Source organism: Scomber japonicus, chromosome 3 (genome assembly GCF_027409825.1).
Source record: "Scomber japonicus isolate fScoJap1 chromosome 3, fScoJap1.pri, whole genome shotgun sequence".
Classification (NCBI taxonomy): Eukaryota; Metazoa; Chordata; class Actinopteri; order Scombriformes; family Scombridae; genus Scomber; species Scomber japonicus.
Window position 1 is genome coordinate 10,524,869 of NC_070580.1, and position 11,461 is coordinate 10,536,329.

The 11,461-nt window shown below is 40.6% G+C and overlaps 1 protein-coding gene across 1 annotated transcript in view; it reads left to right on the forward strand.

Moving 5' to 3' along the window:
• Positions 1-5,890, forward strand: part of LOC128355878 (chemokine-like protein TAFA-1) — a 101,386-nt gene extending 95,496 nt beyond the window's left edge. The window contains exons 3-4 of the mRNA XM_053316256.1: positions 4,450-4,574; positions 5,864-5,890. Coding sequence (XP_053172231.1) covers positions 4,450-4,574; positions 5,864-5,890 — 152 coding nt within the window. The remainder of the gene's footprint in view (positions 1-4,449; positions 4,575-5,863) is intronic.
• The last annotated feature ends 5,571 nt before the right edge of the window (positions 5,891-11,461 follow it).

The window sequence follows — 11,461 nt, forward strand, 5'->3', positions numbered from 1 at the left end:
TTTTAAATTCACTGTAATTCTTTCAGTAGAAGTGAAAGAGAGATGATTTGATTAATGCTTAGTTGCATGGTGAAATGAATGAATGATTGATTGATTGGCTGTTTATTTGGTTAATAAGTAACCAGGGCAACTGCAGGGCACTGACGTAATCTGATCATTTTAAGGGCGAGATACAGAAACCCAAAGAACTTGTACTAGATAACCTGAATGTTCAGTATTATCCAGTGGGAAGCATCGATCCTGCACCCTAAAAAATTCAAAAAATTCAACCTAACAAAATGGCATTAAAAATTGAAAGTGTAATTGCTCTCTGCTCCAGTTTTTGACTCAAGGCAACTGATTTACGTGACTAACCACTAAAGGAAAAAAAAGATACTACAGCTGACAAGACCTGAAAGCCATCGTTATGATTAATTTAAAGTAAGTCCACCAGGCTCTGTGTGGCCGCTCCAAAAACATTAACTATTCATAGAGCCCATGGACATGTATTCACATTGTGACACAGACAGAAATCAATTCTCCTCCTCATCCGTCAAGGTGTTCAAACATTCTGCTACCTGGCAGGGACGTGTCAGTGAGTTCAATCCATCACACGGCCCGCTCACCAGTGATCTGACAGATGCACTTGTAAAAGGTCCATCGCTTCATGTTTTTCAATCAATTCAAGTCCCACTCAGTTGTTTGTCCATCAAAGTTAAAGACTGCCGACTGCTACATTGCTAACATCTTGAATCAAACACTCTTTCAGTCCTGTTTCCTGATTATTCCAAGCCCAGCTGTCATCTTTGACAGTGTACTGTGGTTACTTTATGCTAACGTGAGGATCATGTTAATTGAAGACGTTCAGCTTGTAAACAGATGGGTCTGAAAGTGAATAATTAGCCCAAAGGGGGGGATATAGGACAGTTGTCCATGGTAAGACCCCACCCACCCTCCCACTGCACTCTCCAGCAGACAGAGGAGGAGTAAAGTTTGCTGATGTTGGAACAAAGGTTATACCCTCTATGCTGACGATTGCACAGGGAGTAGTTAAAGTGAAACGACTGTTAGAGGTCAGTGGTCACCAGAGAATGATGCATGGATCCTGGCCCAGAGATGGCTCCTCTCCAATGGCCAAAGTCAAAGCCATGTCCTGGTCAGGTACAGAAACACACATGAAGAGTCTGTGTTCACATTAGTCTTCATTCTTATTTTTATTCTCATGGCCATCAGACCAGACAGCAATATGTTTATAGATGGGTGTGCTGTTTCACATAGACTGAATGTAATAGATATCTAAGGCAAAGATCTCATTTGAATATCTATATTCATAATCACTGCTCATTAAAGGTCTACTCTCTTTTTAGTATAGCACAAGATGGGAAGCTGTCAAGATATTAATTAGGATTATGCAAAAGAGCATCTTTTAAAAAGGACTGACTTCAGCTGCATGTTTTTGACAGTAAATCATGATTTTGAGCACAACTTTGCAGCTCTGCTCTAGTTTACAATTCCTGGATGGTGTATTTCTTGGCTTAGGTACTCACTGCAATTTGTCCAGGCTCTAGTTATCCATCTTTGATCTTGTCAGTACATCACTGAGATAACAAAGAGATTGTGCTCTCTCTGGTTGGATATTTAATTTTTAAGCTAATGAGTTATAATAGCTACTTAAGAGCATCTTTGTGAATTTACAGCTGGAGGATACTATTGCATGACATAGTGGTGATGCATGCTGCCTTTGACATTAAATGACATAAACAACACTGCCTCCAGCATGTTGAGTACACTTTGACATATCTTGATGGTCAAAACACACCACAGAACCAGGTTACCGGTCAAAACAAACTATACAAAATCGATAAACCCAGTCAAGGAGTCGACTGTTGAACAACCAGTAGACTTTTTAAGGCTCTTTTAGAACTCAAAAACATTAAAGAAACAATCCATACACTCTGCACTGATCATCATAACTGAGACAAGAAATAATACAAAAGCTTAACAAATTATACAGTGATTTTCTAGACTACCCTTGTATAAATGATCTGTGCTTTATGTACACATTTAAGGGCATAGAAGGTGAGGTAAATTCTGTGAAGTACAGTAAATATCATTCAATTTTTATTCAAAGCAGCTCCCGTGTCTCAGCCGCTCATGCCAGGCAGCGTTTTAATCTCCTGTCTCGTTTTTTTTGCTTCCTTTTCTCTCTGTTCCCTGCCTTCTCTCTTGTTCCATTTGAAGGAATTGATTTTTTTTTTCTTTGCAGGTATTACTTTACCATTTTCGATTTCAAGTGGATTTCAAGTTCTGCATTCGCATTGTTGAATAGAAATCCTCCTCGGTTGGAGGTGTAATGAAAAACAACTTCTGCATTCCTTCTCATTCTTTGCGGCCAGGAGAAGGGGGCCAAACAGAACGGCGGTGCCCCGGCGCAACATCGCCGCTCGATAGAAATGATTAAACACGTTTTCTCGAGCCTATACTCGTAATTTGCCACTTAATGCGGACTCTGTGCATAGTGGCGGTTTTACCACATCTAAACAGCTGAATATGATACATGATTACAGATGTGAAATGTATATGTATGATAGAGGGAGATAAACAAGATAGAGGGGGGGCACACAGTAGGCGATGGAACAACATGTGGTAATTAGAGGAAAAGGTAAACAGCCATGGGGAAAGCTAAAGGTTGGGTTCACAGCTGGTTAGTGGATGCTCTCATTCTGGCGTTCACTATCCCCCAGGGCTCATGGGAGGGAAAAGCGAAGGAGGAAGTCAGAAGTCAGGATCTGCAGCAAGTTCACTGAATAGCAGTGGGGTGTAACTCTGTGTCCAGTCTTTTTCTAGTATGTATTTGTGTGTGTGTGTGTGTGTGTGTGTGTGTGTGTGTCTGTGTCTGTGTCTGTGTCTGTGTGTGTGTGTGTCTGTGTGTCTGTGTGTGCGTGCATGTGCGTGCGTGCGCTCACACAATGCAGCGAAATCCTGCACTTTAACCATCTTCTTCCATCACTTTGAGAAGACATGTTGCCCATACTCACAATTGATTAGTGGTTGGCCTGTAACCTTGGCAACACAAGCTGGAGGGGGGAAAAAAAGAAAGGTAAAAAAAAAAAGAAGAAGTTTGGAAAAATAATGATACTGCTTTAACTAATTGCACATATCCATTCATTTGACCTTCACATCCTTAGGACTACATGATGAAAGGAAAAATACTCTTTGGAGATTTAAACACCAACTTGTAACAGAAAATTGGCGTACATGCTGGGAAAAAATTCTCTTGGGGGTGAAAAGATGATTTATGATTTGAGAAAATGGTTTGGAACATTTCACGTTGGCTGTCAGATGCAGAGGAGTGTAGAAAAACAAAAAGTTTTTTTTTCAAGCATCATGGTTAATAAATGAGTCACAACTTGACTTTGAAAGAATGCTAACGATTTGTGTGCCAGTATTTAATTCAAAGAGAATGACACCTGGATATCACAAGAAAAAAAAAAAACAAGAAAACAATGTCAACTATTTCTACAAGAGCTATTTTTTTTTTAGCTCACTTGATATAAAAACTGCTACAGATTATACTGTATATATTTTTCACCTCAAATTCAGTTATTCAGCTAGATGGATGTAAAGGAAAAGGGAAACACAGGGACAGCTCACATATCATAATTCCTTTTTTGTGTGTGTGTGAAGATTTTTGTATCATTGAATACTTAAAACATATTTTCAGAACATACACACACACACAAAAAGAAACATACCCAGAGACACAAATAGAAAAAGAAAGGAAGGCAAAAGAGAGAGATTGTGATGAGAAGATGAGAACATATTTGTTTTTGTCAAATAGCTGCAGGAAGAATTCAGTGGATGTTAATGAGAGGCAATTAGTTTTGATTAAAAATGAGATTGCTCCCCTACATGCGATGTAGCTATATCAAAACAAAATAATGATTAATTTCTGTTGGTATAAGACATTATTGTCAACAGCAAAGTACCCATGCAGCAACGATACAATAGCTCTGAGGCTGAAGAGGAGGAAAAATATTCATTTAGAGACATGGTTGGGTGTTCCTCTGGAGCCGCTCATAATATAGTGTGTGGGTTCTTGTGTATGTGTGCACTCTGCCTCTGTACGTGTGCCAGTGTATAATATGCACTCAAAATATGTTTGCGTGGGAGGTTTCTGCATGTCTTCAACTTTTTGTGATAATTCCACCTAATCTGGTTACTCTTTATGTTTTAATTGTGTTTTATTGTTATTCATTTTGAATGCTAATTTTTAGTTATGACTCTAATAAAGTATAGTATGCCTCTTAATTATTTTTTTCTTTTACTTTTTCACTATTTTTTTATTTTTAGTATTGGCATCTGTCCATCGTGAGGTAGACGTACACACATGTATTTGCCTGTACAGGTGCGTCTGTGTGTTTAATAAACTAACTCGCTTTGTTATGTATCTCTGTTCCCCTTCCCCAGCGTCCATTGTAATTGGAAAATGGTGGTGTGAGATGGAGCCGTGTCTGGAGGGAGAAGAGTGTAAGACTCTGCCTGACAACTCCGGATGGATGTGCTCCTCTGGGAACAAAATCAAGACCACGAGGGTGAGACCTCACACAAATGCATCCAGTACATGCACAAACCTGCACTCACAATGTGAAGTTGCACACAGGCATATACAACCTATGCATATGCCTGTATTGTGCATGTACGTATTTTACCCGGGCATAAAAATGCTTGCGCACATATCCACATGTGCACGAGAGAACACTCAGTATATCCCTAAAATGCCTAACAGATTTTACCTTACTGTTCAACCTTTCTTCTTGGACTTGAAATGAAGAAATCACTATAAATAACGAGAAGATGTGCGTGAATACCTGGATTAAATGCTTCAACAGAGCTTTTTTACCAACTGTCTGCCTCATTTTTAATTAATCTCTCTGTCATTTAACAATCAAACAGGCACAGTATAAGGATACGCACAAATCACACCGTAGAGAGAATACTAAGAAACTACAGCACATCAATGCCCTCTGTATAACAAGGTGGATTCTGTTCGGTGTAAGCAACCTATCTAAAAGCCCAGTAGAGGGAACAAACATAAAGCAGGCAGTAAACAAACAGGTGGGCTCTGCCTCAGGCCACGTTCTTCTCAGAGATAAAATTAACGGCCACTCTGCTTCTCCACTGCCTTTCGGCTCTGTAAACTGACTATGAATGCGGCATGCAAAAATAATGAAGGGAGTTCAGTCCTCAAAGCCAGCAGTCCAGCACTCTGTGACAGGTTGATCACCCGATTTGTATTCATTTAATTGACTCGCCCCCCTACCTGCTCGCGATCAGCAAACCCCCCGTCTTCTCTTATTGCTTGGTGACAATGACTTTGAATAGAAGCAGAGACTAATGTGATGGTAGGAAAAGAGGGAACAGCCAGTGAAGGTTAGACCACACAGGGCTTCCCAAGGTTGTTCTGCAGATTTATACACCAGCAGTTACACATAAAGCTTTCACTGGGCCAACACAGGCCTAAACTTTTCTGAAAGAAGTTGATTGAATGGGGTCTTGCCAGCCTGTCAAGGTAAGGTGCAGTACTTGGTTCATTCTAAAGAATGCATCTCTAATTCTCAATTCAGTCCTTTGCACAATTTTTAAAAAGTAAACTTGTATGATCATTGTGGTGATATAACTTATATTAGCAAGATTTAGATACATTATCAATATCAATTGTACTTTTATGCACACTATTGGGGTAAATAACTTTAACACATATTTATGAATAAAATGGAATTTGTCTAATTTTATCTAAATCTTAAGAGAAAAGGTCCAAAAGGTGAAGCTGCTTTTCTACCCAATACACACGTGTCCTTTTCTCTTGACCCTCTCTTTGCAGAACACCCAGCCATACTCCCCTTTTTAGCTTCCGGAAGCAAAATGCAGAGGATGCGTCAACAGAAATTGAGCTGCATTCTTGCTTCTGTAAAGGTTAGTCTTTCTCAAGCTGTTCTTTGTTTTTGTTTTCACCCGTCTCTATCACATCACTGTGTGCACTTGAGTGTCGGGCGGTAGAAGTGGAACCAACTCATGTTCAATGACTTCTCATTAACCCAAATACTCAGTGCGAAATAATCAAGTGTGTGTTTACATGCTGTGCATGATTAGGCAGGCGTGACACAAATACTGAATGCACTGCCACCCACTGTAAATATTTATCACCAAGCACCAAGGCAGTGCAAGCATAAATAAAAAGTACATTGTGGCCTGTTTTTTTTAAATATATAAATGGTTGGACATGTATCACCAAAATATATCAGTCAGCATATAGATGTACATGCATATACTGTAGCAGCAGATTCATGGAGTACTGTAGAAACAAACACACATGCAAAGCCAGGTCCACCCTTTAGCAGAGCCCTGCTGTCTGTGATCAGTGTGTAATGGCAGGATCAGTCCCTCTTCCTTTCATTGCCTCCTTTGTTCCATGTCCTGTTTTTGCTATCGGCCACTGTGTGGGTTTGATTACAGTGCCTTGCACCAGTCTGCCAATCCCATTAGGCACTAATCTGTGACATGCTACTTGCTACTCTCTGTGTGTGTGCTCCTAGTTGTGAATGCACGCACATGTTTGATGTGCTTGATATGTCTGTGTTTGTGCATGTACACTCAAATGTGCGCGAGAGACCCCCGGGCAGGCCTCTTCCCTTTAGTTGTGTGGCTTCTTATCAGAGGCCACTTGATATCCTGATCCCCCTCAGAGGGTCTTGTTGAAGCAGCTATCAGCACACAGCATAGCCCACAGGCTCCATGAAAGGCCTTTTATCCTGCACTCTGCTCTCTTTTTTAATCAACTTTCCTCATTCACCTGCGTCTCAGGCCAAATTGCCTCATTTGTATTTGTTCCGTCACAAGCCAGCAAGCCCACAACACAGCATTGTTATGAATTCTCAGCCATTTTATTTTACCTGCAGGTTTTCATTTTGCTCTGAAAAGTGTCAGTGAGGCACAATGCGGCAGGCACGCACACATGTTCTCTGCACATAGACTGCGTTATCATTTTTCATAAAAAATTGGCATGGAAAGTAAGAAGTCAAGCAAAGCCAGTGCCTGACACCCATGTTTCTTCTTTTCTTTCTTTATGTCTTTCAGAGAGGGAGCCCTTCATTGCCTGTTCTATAGCAGCAGACAAGGCAGGCCCTTTTGTTTGTGGAAGTCACAGTGAGAGCGATGCTGGGGAGCACCTTCCAAAACACTCGCCCACCATAGATCTGCATTACCCGCTCCACTGGCTAAATAGATCAATCCATTTCTGCTCCCTCCAAACAATTATACACCTTAAGAGAGACAGAAAGAATGAGAGAAGCTATAATGTAAACATCTCTTCTCCTACTCGTTCTTCTCCCCTGCTTTTGATGATAGTTATAAGAATTATGTTCATTTGATAACCTATGCTAGATTGCATATGAATGTCATCAGTATCAAGGCAGGAATTTCATATATACAGTATGTAATAGAAGCCTCATCAGAAATCCAATTAATTTAATGGCTTTTTCAGTAATTTCACACTACAACATAATCACTTATTCATTAAAGTAGCTGTTTTAACTCTATTAAGACACTGCACTTCCACTATGGAGTATGTAAACATTTGTGAGTGCCAAGCATTGAACTCAAATGAATCAGTTCTTTAACACAACCATCTTTCACACTTTACAGTGTGTTTCCCCTTCAACTAGTCCAACATGATTTAGTTGCTGTTCAGAGAGCCACATGTCCCTTATTAAAAAAAGCAGAGGGCACTTTTTCAAGCAAAATAACACACTGTGACAGGATGTAGCCCATCTGTGAGACAGTTTCAGAGCAAAAGTGACCTGCCAGCAGATGCATCACCATCTAATTTGTCAAATCGGGAGACCAAACACCCTGCAGTTGATCAAAATGAACTTCAAGCGGCCATGCCACATACAGTCCAACTCCACCGAGAAATCATCTGTTCCACCTCTGTGCTTGACAACACTTCTCCTCCTTGCCTCCTCTGCCTTGTATAATGTCATTATAAAGACAAACCATGCACAAATGGGCAACAGTGTGTCTTTTGAAATAAATAATAAAAGACTTTCCTAAAAAATAAAAAAAAACAACAAAAAAAAACACAAAGTTAAGTTATAAGCTAGTAGAAGCAGGCGAGGCTGCCAAAACCGCCCAGGTTGTCATCCTCATGACATTTTTATACAGGTTTAGGAGGACGGAGGAGTTCATTCCAAGTGCTACTGATTAATTTATGCTTTTTCCATTGTCAATGTCACATTAAATGGATCTTGATGTATTTTGTTGTCTGGAGTCTTCTGTTTTTACTAGGTGCTCTTTAGTGCCATTTGAAGAGGTTTCTCAGCTGGCATGATTGATTTGTTCAGCACTAAACGAGAAAGGGGGGAAGGCTAGGCTGTGTTTGCACTAAATTATTTTTCTAAGGCAATTGTCCTTGGCTCCTTTTACTAACTGAAGTCTAAGTAAATTGCAATTTAATGTGGCCAGCAAATTAGAATGCAGACGGCTTAGTTGCCAGCAAAGACGGGATAGGCAGGAAATCCTTCAGCAATCCGCTGCTACCTGCTGCACTGTTCATTTGAAGAGACAGAGGACAAAAAAGAACAGAGGACACTTTTACTCACACACACACTCTCACACACTCTCACATGCATGTGGGTTGAAATGATAGCATTTGCATACAACTCCTCTTTCTCCTGCTAACAAACCTCTGGTGGATTGTATCTGAGATAGAAAGAGAGCCGTTAATATGTAACCTGTTACTGCTCTTGTTCTGGCAGAGGTCATTCTCTGCTCCAACATTTTGATACATCGTTGTAGATGATACAGATGCAAATGCTGGACAGTTGAGCCCAGAGGATTACTTTGTTTAAGGATCACGGGGGGGCTACATTGTACAGAGAAAGACACTGTGACAAGACCTGGAGGAGGGATCAACACGTTAACTCTGAAGCTGTGCAGCTATTTACAGCGCACAGACGAACAGCTGCCATGCAACTGCTTAAATAGGCATGATGCAAGGGAGAATATGTCAGTACTGCTAAGTGTTTCCTCAATATGGAGCTCAGAGACAGTTAAAATGACATCTGTCTTAGCATGTTGTTTGGTCTTAAAAGAGCAATTTTCTAAAAAAGTAAAGAGTTTGAAAACAAGGTCAATTAATTTCACTTGTTGTCTCTGATGCTTCCCTTGTTTCAAAAAAAATATTTAGCACCAGTATACCCAAAACAAGAAAGAAATAGAAAGCACATTCCCTGCAAAAGGCTGTCTAATCATACAAATGTATTTTTTGAGAAAGAAAATAAAGAGAAATTATTTGTCTGCATCTGAAATTGCATCAAACGGTAAATGTTGAGGGACAATTATAGGACATGTATTCAGATGTGATAATAGTGAAATAGTGAAAAAAAACAAAAATCTGGATCTGCACCTGGACACAGGTCTGAATCAAAACAACCAAATGTTCTTTGACCTATGACCTAACTTTACACTTTTCCAAAGACACTAAATGTATTAATAATGATTGAAGTTTGATGTTTTTGAGATACAAACCAAAGATCCTGCTTACTAACAGTGATGCATGCAAATGATAATGAATGATTCTAGACAAGATGATTGAAAACTGATGAAACAGTCTCACCCAGTTGGTTGAGTTGGACTCCAAAACCAACTACCTGCTAAAATCAGGTTTTGTTTTGCTGTCTTCTTTCAAATGAAATGCAGTCAACCAGTGAAGCTACTGAAATCCATTATGTTTTCAGACATAATCAATGTTGATGCTAAATTAAACCTAAATTATCATGTCTGAGAGTCTCCTGCTCTTCTGATCATTATCTGAAGTATAATCTCAAAATAACACACATTATGGTTGGTGAGTGCAAGGCGCACACATATCTACGTACAGGAAATGCTTAAGGAAATCATTTGGCTCTCGTATAGCATGTCGAACACGCTGGAGCTCTGAGACCCTCTGTCTGAGAGTCCCAAGCAGCAACCTCCACAATCAAATCCACACACCTGGCTACCACCTGCCAAGCCTGCTGGAAATGTCATGGCTATATTTCTTTGTTGAACAGGATTATGGGATTTCTAATTGGCCCCACGTTGTGCAAGGGACTCTAAATGTCTTCACTGTAAAATCGGAGAGTAAAATAACTGGTAAATATAAGGTAAAGAAATGTTCTGACAAAACAGTTTTGCCATATAGAGGCAGGTCATAGGAGGGCAATGAACTCGACTGCTTCAACTGTTGCAGACATCGTGCACATAGAGTTTTTATTGAGCTTCAGGTTGAGCAGGATGCTGAAAAGCAGGACATTCAATAGCAGTCTCAAGGTTGCACAATGTACTATTGAAATGTGTCCAGGTCTGCAACTGAGGCTGAATAAGAGTCCCTGAACCAGAGTCACGGACAGACAGCTCAGACTCCACAGCGGGGGCCCGGATCCTATTTAGCAAAGCCAGAGTCATTTTATTGGGTTGGTTGGAAATCCTTAGCTGTGATTGTTAGCTTGGTATGAAGGTGCAAATGAGGGGAGGGGAAGCAAGGTAGGGGTTGAGGGAATATAGGTAAAATAGTCTGAGATAAAGTCAAAAATAAGACTGTAGGTATAATTTTGTGAAGCAGACATACACAGCATGGAAACACACCAGGGTTTTTTTTGTACAAAGAGTTTTCCAAATATATCCCGGTCTACCTATAAATGCCAAACACACCTCCATTTCCAGCATTGTTCCCATTTGTATAAGCTGTCTGTTTTTAGTAGCAGCAGGAACCAGGTGGTGAGACGGGGCTGTACAAAGCCTCCACAGTTCAAAAGACTCCCCTTGTTTTTGAAACATGCGAACGGAGCAATTCCTCGGGGTCTAATCCTCGCACACTTGTTTGCCTTTGTTCTATCTAAGTGCATGTGTGTTTTCTCTCCTCTCCTCTTCCTCCTCTGTGTTGCAGATTCATCCCAGGACCTAACAGAGAGCTCCCATCGCAGGGCTGCGTGCCAGGCTCTTCCCCTCATCTACCCTTTCTCTTCTCACCGAACGGACTAAAACTATTACATCCACGGCTACTGACTGGATTACCTGGGACCACAGAAAGGATATCCACCCAGATAAAACAGCTTTGCTCGCGTGGTGCCAAGGATTTGAAACCAGACTAATCCCCTGTTTGATCAATGAGCCCCATGTTGGTGACTCTCCTCTTCCACACAGCTGTGGCCAGTTTCTGACCTACTCTCTTTTCTCTCTCTCTCTCTCTTGGTTTTTTTCTCATTTCGTCTCCCCCCTCGAAAACTGAAACAGCTTAGCAGGGGTTATTTAGAGTTTGCTAAAACAATATTTGAAGACATTGGCCCCGCTCGCCAAAAAATGTAAACCAGTTGAGGAGCTTACATGGACCTGAACATGGGATCCACAGAACTGAGAGCACGAGCGAGGGAAATTACCTTGA